This window comes from Mytilus galloprovincialis, chromosome 6 (assembly GCF_965363235.1).
Source record: "Mytilus galloprovincialis chromosome 6, xbMytGall1.hap1.1, whole genome shotgun sequence".
NCBI classification, from domain to species: Eukaryota; Metazoa; Mollusca; class Bivalvia; order Mytilida; family Mytilidae; genus Mytilus; species Mytilus galloprovincialis.
This window is the reverse complement of record NC_134843.1, coordinates 92,246,867-92,265,548: the sequence shown is the minus strand read 5'-3', so window position 1 is coordinate 92,265,548 and position 18,682 is coordinate 92,246,867. Positions and strand designations below refer to the sequence as shown.

General features: G+C 30.6%; 1 protein-coding gene across 1 annotated transcript; it reads left to right on the top strand.

The window, feature by feature from the left end:
- The first annotated feature begins 5,595 nt into the window (after positions 1–5,595).
- LOC143078415 (uncharacterized) lies at positions 5,596–9,029 on the top strand. The gene is made up of 6 exons (XM_076253287.1): positions 5,596–5,616; positions 5,866–5,943; positions 6,394–6,546; positions 6,810–6,899; positions 8,218–8,238; positions 8,940–9,029. Exons 1-6 carry the CDS (start codon positions 5,596–5,598, stop codon positions 8,946–8,948), a joined length of 372 nt encoding a protein of 123 aa, XP_076109402.1. The 3' UTR covers positions 8,949–9,029.
- The last annotated feature ends 9,653 nt before the right edge of the window (positions 9,030–18,682 follow it).

The following is an 18,682-nucleotide window of genomic DNA, read 5'->3' as shown; positions in this document are numbered from 1 at the left end:
AAGAAACTTAAACTTGATTATTAACAAAGGGAATAATAAGTCAATGAGACATCAACTAAACAACAAATAAAAGCCCCACTAAAAACTCTAGCATTTGAAAAGTAAAATGAAGTCTTTAACAACAGAACGATATCAAGTTATGAACCGATCCGAACCTAAACAAGCTGTGAATGAATTTAACATAAACAATGAAAGATCTGTCTCCGGAATAGATTACCTTAGCAGTAATTGGGAAATGTTTAGGAATTTTGCTCCTCAATGCTCTTCAAGTTCATACTTTTTTTTTTGGCCTTTTTTATTTTTTTGGATTCGAGCGTCACTGATGAGTCTTTTGTAGACGCAACGCGCGTCTGGCGTAAATAAAAAAAAATAATCCTGGTATCTATGATGAGTTTATTTGACGTCTTTATATTTTGTTTTTTTTTAGTTCAACTTTTTAAAAATAAGACGACCAAATTTAATAAACAATTAAAACATTGTTTTCAAGAAAATATGATGTGAAGTTATGTGTCAATTTATATCCCATTAAAATGAACTCACCAGACCAACATAAGATGAATAAAAATGTTTCAGTGAATACCAAAACATATTGGAACAGAGACGTAAATCATTATTTGTGAATGGTAGTAGTAAAATTCATCAATTATCGAAACACTTGATCCAATATGCACATATACAAGTATATTTTTCTTCTTCAGAAAACCATGTTTTTTTTATGATTCATTTTTCTATGTTAACACCAAAATGCCGAATATATCATTAAAATGTCGCAACTAAATATTTATAATAATAGTTTATAAAAGTTTGTGTTCAAGTTCATATAGTATAAATATAACTGACCTCAACATCAGAAAATCAAAGTATATATTCAAAAATCTGTTTAATGATTTTTTTATGACCCAAAAATCTAATAATATACAAAGATATTTCGAATTTTAACTTCTCTAATTATGGCAGGATAAGTTGTGGTAATCTTGACCAAATTTGAAATCTTTTGTGCAAATATTGAAAAAAAAAGGTAAAATTTCCAGATATATCTGATTTTGAATGTTGTTTTTCAATTGTTTTTAACCAAAAATGCATTTAAACTTAACTTCTGCTTTATTCAATCTGTTTTTATGTCAAAGATGTCCTTTACATATTCTTTATATGAAGTTGTTTTAAAGACAGGACCATTTTTACAAGTCAGTGAACTTACTCCTTAAATTTTATACTTGAAAGAAGAATACAATTTTGCCATAGACATTAAACATATGATGTTCTTCATTCTTTTCTGTTTTCTGTTTACAAAAAACTGATTGGAGTTAAAGTTTATTCAAACCTATAATGCATATATTGGAAAGAGGGACAACAGTTAAAAAAATGATCTGATATCCAAATGTTGGTTAATTTGGCTTGATTTTAAAACCAGTTGTGAATTCTGACAATATAAGAAAATAAATCCACATTAAAATAGAAATTTAATAATTTCATGGATTTAAAATGATGTTGATTTGGCATTGTTTCCATGACATGTTTATCACTTATGAATGAAGGTTGTTACTCTCGTGACTGTAATGTAACTAAATGCTTGAACTATAACAGCTGCGATATATTTATTTGTGAAGTAAATATCCTGAAAATATAGGTAAAAATTGATCTTACCAACAAACAAACAAACTTTTGTTTTTGGAAAAAGAAATAAAAGGTAAAAAAAAAAAAGTATGAACCGCCAAATATAAAGAACCTTAAACAAGATTAAAACCAAATAGGCCTATACCCCGAACAGTCATTATCGTCTTCTGATAATATTTATTTTAATGCAATTTTGTCTGATGCGGTGATTAATGTATTAAATTTCAAAAAGAGCAAAATCAAAAGCCCTAACACATCAAACGAATGGATTACAACTGTCATATTGCTGACTTGGTACAGACACTTTCTGATGTAGAAATGGTGGATTATACCAGGTTTTATAGCAAGTTAATAGCAAGTTAAATCTCTCACTTGTATGTCAGTCGCATAAAATGCCATTATATTGACAAGATTGTGTGAACAAAACAGACATACATAATAGGTTAAAAATGTCAAATGTAAGGGTACATCAGTCATTGCATAAAGGTAAGGTACATTGTGTTATAATCGTAATCACTACAAAACCTAGCAAAAACGTCATTAAAGAAATAAAATGGCATAAAGACAAAGCCCATTTGCAAAAACGATAGACAGGAACACAAAAAAATTACAATAACGCAACAATAAAATAACGGGATGTAAGTACAGAGCCACGTAAGATGGATACGATATACAACGTCAGTACCTAGAATCTATACTTCAATACTATCTTGTATTATATGTAAATTAGATACAGAATATTTATCAACCAGGTTTTGGTATCTTCAGATGAACTTAAAAAAAAAAGGGCGAAACGATCTTTAACACACCACTGGTTCATCAACTTTCTGCTCAGACACTGGTGACTTTTGACAATATTTGATTAGCAGTTGCGAGCTCTTGAATACCGAATGAGTTAGGCACTGTGTGTCCAATATGTATGTGAAGTTGTTATTATGCTACTAAGGTGAGGGACATTGATTAATTCAAAATTCTAAGTCGTCTCGTGTATCTTTGAAAAACGGAAGGTTTGGCTAGTCATAAAACTAGGTTCAACCCACTATTTTTGTCTTCAAATGTCGAGTACCAATCAGTAAAATGGCAGTTGTTATCAAATAGTTCGTTTCTATGTATTTTGGCGTATGCTTTTGCTGATGTGTTTCCCTCCGTTTTAAATTGTTACCCTCTCAATTAATTTATGACTTTTTAACAGCGACATACTACTGTTGCCTTTACTTGTCAAAGATAATTCTAATCATCATGTTTTATAATTCAATGGAACGAAATTTTATATTAAAATATTGTTATATAAATGAATTGAAAAAAGTTAATTTCAGGGTTATATTCGAACTATGATAGTGTTATTTTTGAATGAATAAACCATAATTTCACAGTCAATTGCTTCTCTTGGGCTATACTTTTTGTCTACTTAGGTTTATAAGCTCTTTATTTTTGATAACTTTTGAATTTTAAAGTATTTTGCTTTGGAAATTTACGAAACTCACTTTTCTGTTATTAGTAGTTGGAGTTCTATATTGACAATCGTTTAAATGTCTGATGATTTGAAATGTATTTCAATTGTTCCCAAATCCATTAAAGCGTCTAATTAACCATACAAATAAAAAGATGCGCTTGAATTTAACAGATGATAGAGGGAAAATCTGTAAAAACATATATAGGATTTTTTTGTTTTTCGTAAATTGACTGACAAATGGGTTTTGACGGTCGTTGTATTCATGTCCGAATTTTATTGGTAGCGTGATGCTGAACAGTTTTTATTTGTCCTCTATATCATTGTGCATGGTTTTTTTTAAACAAAACAAGACATTGAATATGAGTAACAGGATAATAACTAAATTTCTTAAAAATAAAATTATCTAAATCAACCAAATTTAACACGGACCTACCGGTTACGTGACTGTTGTTTCGGTTTGATGTACAGTATTAGTGCGCAATTGCTGGGAGACTGAAATAGACGTTTTTCTCATAAAAATCAACATTTACCAAACACAATCATATACGTAGAAAGAGGAAGGCGGAGGACAGAAAACTCATTCATGATAACAGGATTAAAACTTGAAAAGCCAGTCGCTCATATTTTCAAAATAAGAGTTATCAGTGACAATTGAATCAAAATAGTTGAAAAGCAAAATCAATAGTTGATGAATATAGAACTGAGCTTATAATGAATATGATATAGATGATATATTAATGATACCTTTACAAACATCATTCCGGGGTAAACATCCTCTCATTTTTCTCATTCAAAAATTGTTTCGTTGATCCCGGAAAGAGAAAGACTTAACTGTTTTAAAGTCATATTGAAATCATGTATAAATAACATCCTGTAATAATAAGAATGAAAAAAATCAGTAGTACAGAGAATATTTATTATACGAAAGTAACAGTGAATTTCCAAAATTTATAATCCATGTCATGCAAAACACATTTTATGAACATATAATGGTAAGCTAACAAAGACATCAAAAGTTAGTCCAGAAGCATAATGTCAAGTCTTGAATAGACAAACATCACGTAGAATGAATATTACCAGTATAATGAATTTTATATGAACAATCTATGGTCGGGTTGGGTTATCATGTTGGTCCGTATATTTCATCAACTGTCCGATATTTGTATGATGTATTGGAATTTCAATATATTGGCATCAAACACCATGCTGTCCTGCAGTCTAATTAGATGTATATACGAGTTTATTTCATATAAAGTCATTATCAGTGCAAGCAAACATGTCTCGTTGGCATAAAAGATTTATTGATAGATGTTATTGTTATACTATTGTGGTTCAACCAGGTTATCATGTTCGTTTTGTGACAACATCGCTTAATGATAGTTTTTCTGTAAATACATTGGTTTGACCATGGCTCATGATCATGACTTTCTCTTCTTTTTAGGACTTTGCTGTATGAAATTGTGATTTTGTTATCTATTATACCTTTATTGTATTCCTGTACTGGTTTTAATTGTATATTCGATGTACGATTTGTAATCTACAAAGAGGGGAAGAGTTTAGAATCTTGAGAGTAGTTGTCGTTTGTCACCTCTTAATGTTTTTCATTATTTGAAAAAAGTCGGTGTTTATGGCAAATATTTGATAGTTTCTGTTCAATGTATTAATAATTCTTCACGTTTAATGGAATCCGGACAATTTAGAGCTTTCCAGGGTGTTTATACACCTGTCTTTTGTTGAAAACTAAATGATGCACACTAAATGTCTTCTGGTTATTATTGTGATAAGGTTTTCGTTTCACTAATGTTTACCTCACATTTCCCTTTATACATATGATCTTATACAATGGAAACTAATTTCTTTCAAGGAAAAAAAACCCAGTTTATTCTTGTTTTTTAAACTATGAATAAGACAATTTATATAAACAAAAATACAAACAAAGCACAAAACCGATTAAAAAAATCAAGATACATTTATTGAACCTTTATAAAAATTTCTCATAAAACGATTTCAAGAACAACACGAAGATGGCATTTATATTTCCAGCAGTGAAGTCAAGGATTCTAAAGGAGTCAAAATTGCATACAATTTTATACAATGATGAGCCCTCTGTCATGGCACTGTCTAGCGAAATATGAAGATAAGAATAACATTAAACCTTAAATGTGCAAATATAAACATCTTTAGTCAATTCATACAGGAAGATTACATCCAACATCTATCGATAAGGCCTTTTTTATCAATAGAATTCTTTTTTTTTATCATTTAATTACAAAATTTTAAAAGAACCCTATAAAAAAAGAACAGGTACCCTGAAAATCGAAACGAGTTTATTTATTTTTTATTGATGTTATTAATTATGTGTCAACAAGAAGGTAATCTATCTTTTTTTTTTTTTAGATTAGAGTTAAAAATTAGCGTGCAACATATGAAGTAAACAATATGTCGTGACAGAATTTTGAATAGATTTCCAAATATAGGTAGAAAAATAAACTTATATAAGTTCCATTCTAAAAAATAAAAATGCAATTATGATAAAACTCTTTAAACCTGTGAGTACAAACATTTTAATTCCCTTTTCCGTTTTTTTAAAATTAAATACAAAGTGATCAATTCTTAAATTTAGATTTTATAATTTAACCGTGAAATAATAATTTTCATAATTAAAAATTTTTAAAGATCATTCATTTCTGTTTTATATTTAAAAGATGTAGATATTATCATTAATACAAGTTTTAATTATACGAAACATTTAATTTTCATTTCAAAGATTGGAACCTCTTTCTTTTTAATGTTTACAGATATCTTTCGTCAAAACCATCATCATGATTATTGGAATAGTGACATTGATGTTCGTTTATGTGAAGGCTATTCCAGAGGTAAGTTATTATTTTCGAATTTTGAGTAAATTTTGAATAATCATTGATTGCTGTGCTGCTAGTAAAGCACTTCAAATAAAAAAATAATACGAACAATGTATACAAAACCATAATTACTTGTTTCTAAAAACAATTCACATCAATGAGTACGTTAATTATATTTTGTTTTATAATCAACTAAATTTGTTAACATTCAAGTTAGTATCCTTGTCAATGGTTGTCTTTAATAACTTTTTTGTGTTTGGAAACGTTATCCTTGAACAAAATTGATTTCAATGACAATTATTTAATAGTCTTTTGCAAAACTCGTATAGCCTCAGTGTATTTAGAGCCTTTCATATAGTATTCATACTTGTCTTCTATTAAATGCGTCAAGATTAATTATCGGTTAATTATACTGTCACATTTTTTGTGCATAAAAAATTCTGAATTTTTCTTATGACTTTACAGGTAAACCACCTGATTGAAATCGACCATATGGGACGCAAAGTGGCTATGGATGTTATACATGATACCGAAGAAAAGACTGTCATTGCTATTGTTGGCGACGTTTGTAAATACAAGAATGGCGTCCCGACAGTCAATTTTCACGATTATAGCACGGTATGAATATATAGTTAAGTAACTGAAGAGTATTGATAACAATATTATCAGTTTATTGAGTTCATAACTTATATTATTAATAAACAAGGCTAAACAAGAAATAATTTACAGACTTTAATTGCCTTCAATTGTTTTTTTATGATTTTATTGGAAGTATAAATGAACATAAAAAAAAATTGAATAGATATAAACATGTAAATATTCTTAATGGAACGTATGTTGCGTTGAATTTCTCATTTAGACAAATACATTTAAATTTGCAGGGTTACGGTGCGCTGAAAAATATAAACAAGCAAACTTGTATTATCACGAAATCACCCGTACCCATGGCATCTGACAGAAAATACAGAATCGTAAGTTTATATGATTTTTTTTTCTAATTGTGTAAACACTTTAAAGGCATGTATGTAGATAAAGCAATTTTTCAGTTAAAGTGAAGTATAAATTATTTGGTAGGAGGACATAATAAGGTTACAAATGGCATTTTCATGAGAAGAAAATCCTCATTTTGTTAAATTTTATGCGAGATTATCTTTATACAGGGATGGACCACCGAGGTGCATGACCACATTCTAAACATCGTGAATACTAAAATGACCTATGACGAAGTAAAGGCTTTAGCTGGACACAAAGTTGCAGCGTTTTGTAAAGATTACAGGTCAATGCATGCTACAGTTTCTCCTGTCATAAAAAAGCTGCGGAGAGGTACTTCATTACATCATTTTATCATTATCTTTGAAATTACATGTAAAACAATGATAGGTATAATGTTAGCTGTAATGATTTAGTGGAGAGTTATTCTGACACTTTTTTAGAAAAACAGAAGTGGTTAAATTTTGATGTGTTCTATTTTTACACTTGTAAGAACACAATATTATGAACTTTGCATTATACGTTGTCAATTTGTTTAATAGATATTGTTATAGGGCCTGAAATCTGACAAACTTGCATATCAAACAATGATATTGTATACATATCAAATACCTTAAATTGTAAATGACTATGCATAGAAAGGAAATGAAAACTGATTAATTTAAGAAAAAAAATCATTCTGCAATTGAATTGAGACATTTTAGGTAAAATGGAGGAAAACAAGCAGCATATCTTTTGATAGCCATACTACTAACATTTCATATGAACAATATGAATAACTTAATTAACTTTTCTCTTCCCCTTTTATTTTTGTCAAACTAAAAAGTTGATATCTTTTCGCTGGCCTTAACATTTGAAAGACACAAAACTTTAAGATATAAAATTCGGGATGTGTGTGGATTGAAACTCTTCTCATTACAACTTTTCCATGGATTTATAGATTAAAATCGATGCAATGTGACAATATTACTGCTATCATCTTTTTTATCTATCGATCAAACATAAATATTATCAGATTTGTATGTTTTCAATGTTTTATTTGAATTTACCTTTTTTGTTGAAAATGTATGATTTTAACTAATTGAATGTAAAATTTCTAAATAGGTCGGTTATAAATATTCAACCATCGGATGACATACCTGTTGCTGTCTAATTGACGTATATCCTTGACCTCCCTTTGTTCATCTTTATTGATAATAGTTTTATATAGCTTCTTTTATGTTTCCATTTAACGTGTATGCTATTAAAGTTGATTGTTTCTTTGTGGTAAATTGGTAATTTGCTCTTCTTGTGTTTTAGATGCAGATTTCACTTCATCCAGTAAGTTTTGCGCTAAATATCACTTCATATAATGCGAAATTATGTTTGCGTATTCAAAAATATATTATTAAATAGAAAATAAGAAACTTTCAACTCTTGAAACTCTTAGATTATATTTTAAATATGGACCAGGTTTTCTAAATATGTTTATTTTTTTTCTAAGATTTGCGCCTAATTTGTTGAAAGTTTTTATTGAAAGCTTGTTAATAACAAAGCAAATGTCTTAAATAATCACTTGATGACCATTATAAAGGTTTATTACATTGGTTGCAATGAATTACATTGATTTCCCAGTTAAATAAAAACCGATAATTTCACATGTGAAATAAACGTGGTTATTTCACTCTCTGACGTCATACAACAATAGGCGTTGTCAAGACGTCGATAACGTCGGATCAAAACAAATTGTCAATGCGTAGGAAAAAGATATAGTTCCTTACATTTTCTACATTAATTTCATTAAAAAAAAGCCATTTGCCAATGTAATAAAAAGAATAACTAATCGCCGTATTTGAATATCAAAAATAAGACAACTTGTGACCGAACGCCGCTATGGATTAAACTCGTGCTGCGCACTCGTTTAATCCATGCGTCGTTCGGTCACGCGTTGTCTTATTTTTGATATTCAAATACGGCGATTAGTTATACTATAAATAAATATGTTCATGTATTGATGGATACTTGTGACTTCATTTTAATAGGTGCCTTGAGCTACATGTGGTGTGTATTTTCCAGCTGTGCTGCTGATAGGCTTTGAAAAACAATTGAAAATAAATAAAATAAAGTAATAATTTGCTTCGTTATGAATCTGCACATCCAAATAACTGCTTATCAATGCAGTCGAATTTTAATTGTAAATTATTAGTCATTACATATCTAAGTAAGAATAAAAGTAATGATTGTGTATTTACCAGAGAGTCAGGAACCCAAAGACACCTTAATTCGAAACAGCATGAAGATATTAACATACAGTATGAAACAATAGACACACGTGCAAACCTTATACCAAAACGAGGCGGGAGATACTAAGGGTCGTGTTGCTTTGTTTTTAGTTTTTCAGGTTTTGTTTGGTGTTCTGTTGTGTGTCTTTTGGTGGTTTTTCGTTGTTATGCCATGGCATTGTCAGGTTGTTTTTGTGAGTTTGAATATCCCTTTGGGATATTTCGCTCCTCTTGGAATTGAAATATGCATATTACTTACTTAATGATTTTAAATGTTTAATGGGACACCATTTATTTGAATACATTCAATATTTATTTGAAACACTCATCTTGAATTGATCATTCATATTATTCAGACTTTGTTATAGATATGTTTTGTTTTAGAGTAATGGTATATACAAAATACCGGTATTCTTTTAATAATATGTTCCATTTTCAAAACCAAAAATAGCGATCATGAAATAATATTATTGTTCTAACGACAAAATTGATGGTTTAAGTATTCTATCTAGTCCATTCTGTATCTCGGTGATTATGATGAATAAATCAATTTTGCTCCCCGACGTCGAGGGTCATGGTGATGATACATCGTCTTTTCTCCATTTTGTCTCTATTAATGACCTTCTGTTATTTATACACAAGCCATTGAATATTCATCACATTCGCACGAAACTTTGCTCACTACCCAATTCAAAACTTCACTTCTGTACAAATTGTGTTTAGAAACCAGTACTGTTACAAATCTCCATTTCAAACCAATACGAAATTACAGCTATCATTTTGGATATTGCCAGTCACTAACTTTTCATACCGGTTTGCATTACAAAAGATAGAAAGGATAAAGGATCCTTTTAAAACATTCTTTTGCCAACAAAGGTCTCGATGCCACCAACTTGGGAAATGTTTTTCATCACTCGAAAATACATCCCTACCTTAAAAAATTAATATATAACTATCATCTCCTATACTTAAACCAAACCCATTACCAATGTCAAACACGCTTTACAGGATCTCGACATTGACGACTTCATGTCTTAACCTTCTGACTGCTCTAATTCTAGCTTCCAATCTATATATAATCCGTTTGGTCATGCTATAACTGGTGACCTGAACATTGTCAACAACACTAGTCCACGAAATGTGTTATCCAAAGCCCCGACGTATCGTGCGCCTAAATCCATCAATTGGAAACACAACTTTGAAATACTGATGGATTCAGTCGAGGATTTTGCCAGGCAATACACTAAACACGAAAAAGAAGACATTACTCTTTCCAAGTGTGTTATGGATGTGAGGTCGTTGATACAAATTAAAATTAAAAATCTGAATGGGTCTATGAATACACATGCTACATCGATCTTCAAAGACCCAAAATGTTGCTGAGCACCTGTCCTATCTCCTTGACACATACATTGTTTTCCCCGCAGACAAAACCCCAAACAACATCGTTAATTCTAAATCACATTACATAAACTGCTTGATAAAGAAATTAGGTATTGACAATTCACTTGAACATACACCCAAGACACTTACCAAGGAGAAAAGTCTAAATAATCATTTGTCTGTTCTATATTCCCTTTGAATTACAACCTCTTTTTAAATTATTATCATACATTTTATCAGCAATCAAAGCGGGTTTCAAAGATATTGTGAAACTACCTACTTTGAGGCGGCGTGTATCAGAAGTGGATACTTTACACTTCAAATGATCTAGGTCTCTTTTTATTCTTGATACAGTATTAAAACATTTTATCCTTCTACCCTTTACACAAGTATACCGGATTCAAAAATAAAAGACAAATTGAAAAAATTGGTCCTGTTTTATTTGATAAAAAAGAATGTCCAAAGTAGATACAAGTATTTGTTCTTAGGAAGGGAACTTTTGTAAAATATCACTCGTGATTTAACATACATCCTCTAAAATTGACATTTCCAAGATGCTTTATTTCTTGATTGACACCATATTTGTTACGTTTAAAGAACACACAATGAGTAATCCCACGGGAATCAACTGTGCTCCTCTTCTTGTCGACTTCCTTTATTTATATGAGATGGACTTCATACAATAGCTTCTTAGGAAAAATGAAATACTTTTAACTTCACATTACTCTATATAATTCATATCCTATCGTTAAATAATTAAAAATTTGGTGACTATATCGAATGCATCTACCACATTGAAATTGAAATAAAGGATATAGCAGATGCCGTTAAGTCTTGACTTGCATCACATCTAGAAATTGACAATGAGGGTAGGTTGAGAACAAAACTTTACGACAAAAGTTATAATTACAGCAGAATGCATAGAGTGTGTAGTTAAAGGTATAATATTTGGTTAGCTTGCTTGTTAGCTGAACCCTGAGGTCATTATTAGGTTAGGTATACTACCCTCCTTTCGGAGTAGTATAGTCCTTCAGACAGATAGATTGGTTATCTGTCGGACTAGTCTACTCTTAAAGGAGGGTAGATTTCCATGATAGAGGGACACTGTTTACAAGGAAGATATTTTACCAAGAGTTTCAAGTGGTGAAGTTAAAATAACCCTTTCGAAAATTTTACGGGCGCCATCATGTTTTGATTGACCGTCATGGATATCTGTTTCACAGATTACGACCTATATGTCATGCACGCACCCGTCCTCTTTTCTCGAATGTGACCGACAGGAATTAGACTTATTACCGGAATTATACTTAAATGAGTAACACAATGGCAGGATCGGCTTACCCTTCTGGAGCACCGAAGATCACCTCTGATATTTGGTAGGGTTCGTATTGCTCAGTTGTTAGTTTGCTATGTTGTCTTTTGTGTACTGTCTTTTCGTCATTTGTTTTGGCTTTGTTTTGTTATGGCATTGTGAGTTTGTTTTCGACTTATGAGTTTGAATATTCTTTTTATATATTTTGCCAGTGTTTTATCAGTCCAATTTCATTACTACAGCAGCTTTTTTTTGCAATTCCAAATTATAACCTTGTAAACAACCAGATGTCCTTAGATTTTTGTGTCGCTGGGTTGTAGTCTCAATGCCGTATTCTTCTCATCTACTGTTTATCATATTGATATCAAAATGATGTATAATAAACATACGATACCGGATTCAATGCCGTACAAGCGTTAATGACAAACCTTGATCAGACACAAACAAAATATACAGGTTTGTGAATCCTAGTACATCAGAACAGTCAACAAAAGTATACCTTAAAAAAATTCCAAACAGAGTATAGATCAATATTGCGTACAGGAGTTTCCTTTTTAGTGTATTTAATTACACAATTCATTTACTGACACATGCCAATAGTAAAAATATTAACAAAATTACCGTCCTCCAAGGTAAAATAAAATAAAAGGAATTCATAACACCTGACAAAACCAAATGTTCAACTATATGGTAAACTTTGATATGTATGATGGCTCGTTTCGAAGATGAAACAATTTCAGATATGTGGTTAAATTTTCGGGTTACGAAGTGAGATTGATTTTCCGTAATCTTGCAAACATGTAATGCTCCTTTTGAGGCTTCTTGGTGTAACTTATCCTTATTTGGACACAACAAGGTCTCTGGAAAATCAGTACTTTGTGAACATTTAATAACTCTATAGTGTTTACACATATTATATGGTCCTCTGCCTTCTGAATGAGAAAAAAAGAGTTAAGCAGCTTAATCACCTATGCAATATGTCAATTATAACTGCACAGAGGTGTTAACTTTGCAAACGATATGCGAACACCTCCATAAGCATAAGGATATTAATCATCAACGTGATTTGGTCTATAGTTAATTTATTCTCGCAATGTGATAGTTCCTGGGATAACGACATATACGATTGTTTGTCATAATCGCAGGAAATATTTTATTGCTACAATAATAGAAATAGGAAGATATTGTAATGTTGCTAACGAGTCTTTCCACCGGACATCAAATGACGAGTGCTATACATTTTACGGAATATGAGATTTCAATGTTGTGCTGCTTTAACATTAAATTTCATTTACTGTTTTATGTTATAAATGAGTAAAAATATGTTTTAAAATAAAGGAGATAAAATTGATGACAGTTAGTTCATTAAAAGATACCATGAGAGCATTCTTCTTATTTAAAATATTAATTAACTTTGACCTTATTATCACTATGTTCAAATAACTCGCACGATGCATTATAAACAATATGTAATAAGAAGTGTAAACGGAGTGGATTTTAATACTGACATTTCCATTGAATGATTATAATTCTGAAGCTATAATTAGTTTATATAATAATGCATATTTGAAATATATATGCATATTACTGACTTGTTGTAAAACGAAGCATAAGTCATGCTAAATTTCAAATAGTAGTCATAGTACATTGGTAATATGCATTCGTAAAGATATGTATTAAACAGATGAAATTACTCTTATTCATTTTAATGGACAAATTATATGTGTTATGTCTTTCCGTCAGCCATCAGATTTTTGTGAACAGAAATAAAAATAGAAACGTCAACTGGAAATCTTAAGTTAAGAAACGAAATCGGTAAGTTTAAAGAAAATATATAAAGTGTCAATTTGGAAGAGACAAAAGGTAATCATGGAACTGAAAAATGTCATTTTGAAGTTAAAAAAGAGAAAGTTGAAGGGGAACAATGTCAACTTGATCATATAGTGTAAGTTAAAAGTGCAAAATTTTAAGACCTAGTTGAGAAATGCCAAGATAGGTTAGAAACAAAAATCATGGTAAAAATGTGTGACAATAACTGATTGTTGTATAGTATCATCAAGGTCATTTAAGCATTGCGCCAATACGTGTGTGTACTAACACCTATTTTAGTGCACGAGGAATTCAAGTGGCGAGAAAGTGTAAAGTGATAAGTCGAAAGGGATCATGTCAAATCAAGAACAGTTTAGTTCTTCGGAAAGATCTGGAAATTAAAACCACAGTAGAACAGTGAAAAATAGTAAAATCATAAAAATTTCAATCGAAGAGGATTATTTAATATTCATATTTTTGAAACATCCACACTAAAAAGGATTATCATTATCATGCTTACTTGTTATTGATGCTTACATTTAATTTATTATTATAGAAAAATAGAAATATGAATACCTTATTTGAAACAAATGGAATATTTCTAAATCAATAATTTGACATGCTATTGAACAAACCTTAATATTTATTGTTTACGATATTTTGAACTGAAAAACATATGCCAATATATTAACCACAACATCTAGAGTGATCCTTGGTAAACGTCGGCGTGTTTGAAAATAGCATTTTACCATTTTACTTATACAACACTTCTCAAAAAAAAGAAGAAAACAATTGTGTTATAAAGAATATCAATTTGTAGAAAAAAAACTATCACTAAATAAGTAGAGAATTGGTCACAAACAGTTTAACATTCCTATAAGTATCTTTAAGAATGTTTCAAACAAAAAGATAAGTGGATCTCTAAGTTGTGTTGCAGGTCAAACGCTCTTTCGCCATCATCCTAAAAAGATAAAACAAAATACAGAACTCCAAGGCAAATTCAAAAAGGAGAAATCCATACAAACTGACAAAAACAAACATATCAATCAACGGAACAAGTGAAAAACAACTGTCATATTCCTGACTTGGTATAGGCATTTTCCGAAGTAAATTGTGGGATAAACCTGGTTTAAAAGCTAGCTAAACCTCTAATTGGTATGACAGTTGTTTATATTTCCGTTATATTGACAAAATTGAATAAGCAACCCAAATAGACATAACAGGTTGAAGTGACAATGATTGGGATCACAGATATATAACAACACTGAATACAAAATTCAAACAAATATGCACATTAATCTAACAAAGATGACAAAGAAGAAGGCGTAGTAAATAGTTATAATATCATATATGCTAAGACCAAAATTCTGAACACCAGACTCGCATTTTGTCTACAAATTATTCATCAGTGACGTGACAATGAGATCACCAACAGAAAGTTTTGTCGTTGATAGTACATACTGAATAAAGTATACACTTTTTCAATAAATTAAATAGAAAAAAAACAGAGGGTAAACAAAATATAAACAACACTATAAAAACCCTTGTATCCGAATTGCACATGAGGAACCGGCTACACCAGGAATGCCAAAAGAGTCACGTGAACATCTACATCTACATCGTACGACGATCCATCAGCACATCGATGACTATACGTCGGAGCATCGCAAAAAGACACTTTATATTAAAAGATAACAATACTATGATCGCAATAATCAAAATAATGTTGTACAAAAACAAACAAAAATAAACACATTTACATATAGGGTATATGTCTAAAAGAGAGGTGAAGTATACCAGAGGGACATTCAAACTCAGAAGTCTAAAATAAACTGACAATGCCATGTCTAAAAAAGAAAAAGACCAACAGACAACCAATAGTACACAAAGTACACCATAGAAAACTAAAGACTAAGCAACACGAACCCCACTAAAAACTTGGAGTGATCTCAGGTGCTCCGGAAAGGTAAACAGATTTTGCTCCACATGTGGCACCCGTCCTTAATGTACTGACTTTGGATCAATAATTTAAACTGACCAAAGAGTTAACGCTGATGATGTTTTGTGGAAGTAAATTCCACATCACAACTTTGAATGGAAAAAAAGGGTACTTAAAATAATCTGTTCTGGTGCTGAATGTTTGATATTGTAGTATACTGGTGAATCTGGATATTTTTACTAGCTGTGGTGAACGGTAAAGATTGGGATATACTGCTATAAGTTTGTGTGTGATTTTGTACACCATTGTTACTCGATTGATGTTTCTGCGAGTTTCAAGTGACTTCCATTTAAGATTGTCTATCATGGAAGTGTTATGGTGCCTGTTGGCGACGTATCGTGCTGACCTTCTTTGTCCTTTTTCAATGTTATTATTTTGTTTATGGGTTTAAGTCGACCCAAATGAAGAGCAGTATATCATGATTGAACGTACCGTAGATTGAAATTGTTTAATATAAAAATAAGAAGATGTGATAATATTGCCAATGAGACAACTCTCCACAAGAGACCAAATGACATATAAATAAACAACTATAGGTCACCGTACGGCCTTCAACATTGAGAAAACCCGTACTGCATATGGTATGTATAACAGTCGGGTTTGTAACACCATTTAGATTCCTTAAACTTATGTAAACGTTGATTAAAGTCGTGCTTCCATTTAAATAAGTCCGAGTAGTTTTTGTGTAAGGAGTTCTCCCTGTTAATTAAGTCCATAGCGTGTAAAAAAGGTATTAACAAAAATACAGAACCCCAAGGTAAATTAAAAATCGGTGAAGTTCATACAACATTGCAAAATCACACACTCGACTATATCAACTAACGGAACGAATGGACAACAACGGTCAAGTACAATTTAGTGTTTTTCTTTACTGGTTTTATGTACATTTTCTTTAATGTACTTTTTTTAATGAACCTCTCGAGAATAGAAAAAAGGGGAGGGTTGAGATCACAAAATTAGTCTCTACGGTTGTGGTCTCATTAATGAAAAATGTATCTGAAAGAGAAAAAAACAACATCAGGCCATTATGCCTTTAAAAATTAATATTTTCTTCAAGTCCGAAAAGGGCTCAAAGGACATGTATACTATTTTAAATCAAGGAACTTTACCTATAGATTTTGTAGCTGAAAAAAATGGGAAGGTATTCTTAATAAAATTGTAGAAAATTGGAAAAAAAAACCACTTGTGTGTTACCAAGGTTTCAAAAAACACTAGGTTATGTTGGTTTCAATATAGAATTATTCATTATATCTTGAGGACAAATGCTCTACTTTTTAAAATGAAACTTGATAATTGTAATGTGTGTACATTTTGCAAGTAAGAGCCTGAAACTATAGAACATTTACTTTGGGGTTGTCATATTGTAGCCGACATTTGGCACAAGCTAAATTCTTGGATTTTCGATAAGGTTCTTATCGAAATTCCATTTAATTTGAAAATTGTCATTTTTGGCCTCTTTGAAAATTATAAACTAAATTCTATTAAAAATAAAGTTATCCTACTGACAAAGTACTTCATTGACAGATGTAAGATGCAAGATATAAAACCTCATATAAAAGGTCTTCAAAATTATATAAAAGAAAACATGTTTTAGATAAACATATTTCTTCAAAATATTTAAGTGTGGAAGAACACAACTTGTACTGGAATCCCTTGGCTACGGTCATTAATTAAATTCAAATGAGGTAAATGTATATACATGTCTGTATATGAGTATTTGAAATTATTTGTATACTGTTATACCATACCATATGCATGCTCATATATTTCTTGCACTACTATTACTATTATTACTATTAATGAAAATGTTATTACTATACTTATTCCATGGATTTCTAAGTGTTAGTTCATAGAATGCTTATTATGCCTATCTATTTCACTTGCTTGATTATTGTGCCACAAGATGAACATATGTTGATACCTATAAATTCATGAAGAAGAAAAAATATATAAAAAACTTAAGGTGGTACCCAACACTTTCACATAAATTAATTTGGCTCGTTTAATTTTCATAAAATGTTGCCACAGTATTTTCTTTGGCCCTTTAATAAAAATATAAAAAAATCAAAAATTTTGAATCAACCGTTTTGTCAGAAAAAATACACTGGTTAGATAGCAGTTTGAGAAACACCAATTTTGATCATTGAGAAGCTTAATATTCCTTTTACAACACAACTTAATTAAAACGCTTTTCAGAGTTATCTCCCTGTAGTGTTAGGTACCACCTTAAATAGTTCTCATTTATCTTTTTTTCTCTCATTTTTTGTATTGTATGAAAATTTCTTCTTCTTTTTCTTCTTCTTCTTCTTCTTCTTCTTCTTCTTCTTCTTCTTCTTCTTCTTCTTCTTCTTCTTCTTCTTCTTCTTCTTCTTCTTCTTCTTCTTCTTCTTCTTCTTCTTTAAAAAAATGTATACTAGTTCATAAAAAATGAACGTCACACAAAACTCTGAAACATATTAATGATCCAAAATAAAAACAAAAACCATAAAAGACTAACAATGGTCAGAATTTCCTTAGTTTTTGTTTTGCCTATGAATAAGAGAATTGATATTAACAAAACCCAACTTAAATCGATGAAAAAAAAACCAGATGTAATTATTGAATCACTCTTTAAAGAGTTCCTGTGCTTTTGATTGTTACTTGATTTGTCTCTCCCTAATCGATTTATTAGATTTGAACATCGGTAAAAATCTCCTTAACTCTTTCTATGTTCGAGTGTGACATTTTGACCGAGATTGAATTCGCATAACGGTTCTCGCTCATCAGGTCTTGCTCCTTTAAAAGTTCATACGATTCCCTCAGATTTTGTTTTTAAGTTGATTTGTATGTTCTCAACATAATTAATGAGATTTAAATATATCGGCAAACTACTGTTACCTTTAATTCAATGCAAGTACATAAATAACAAGTTCCCTATTCCTGAATTGAATTTGAAAGATGGCAGTTGATAACATTCCAAAAAAGTCTTTCCATCTTATTACTGATTTTTGAAGTCATTTT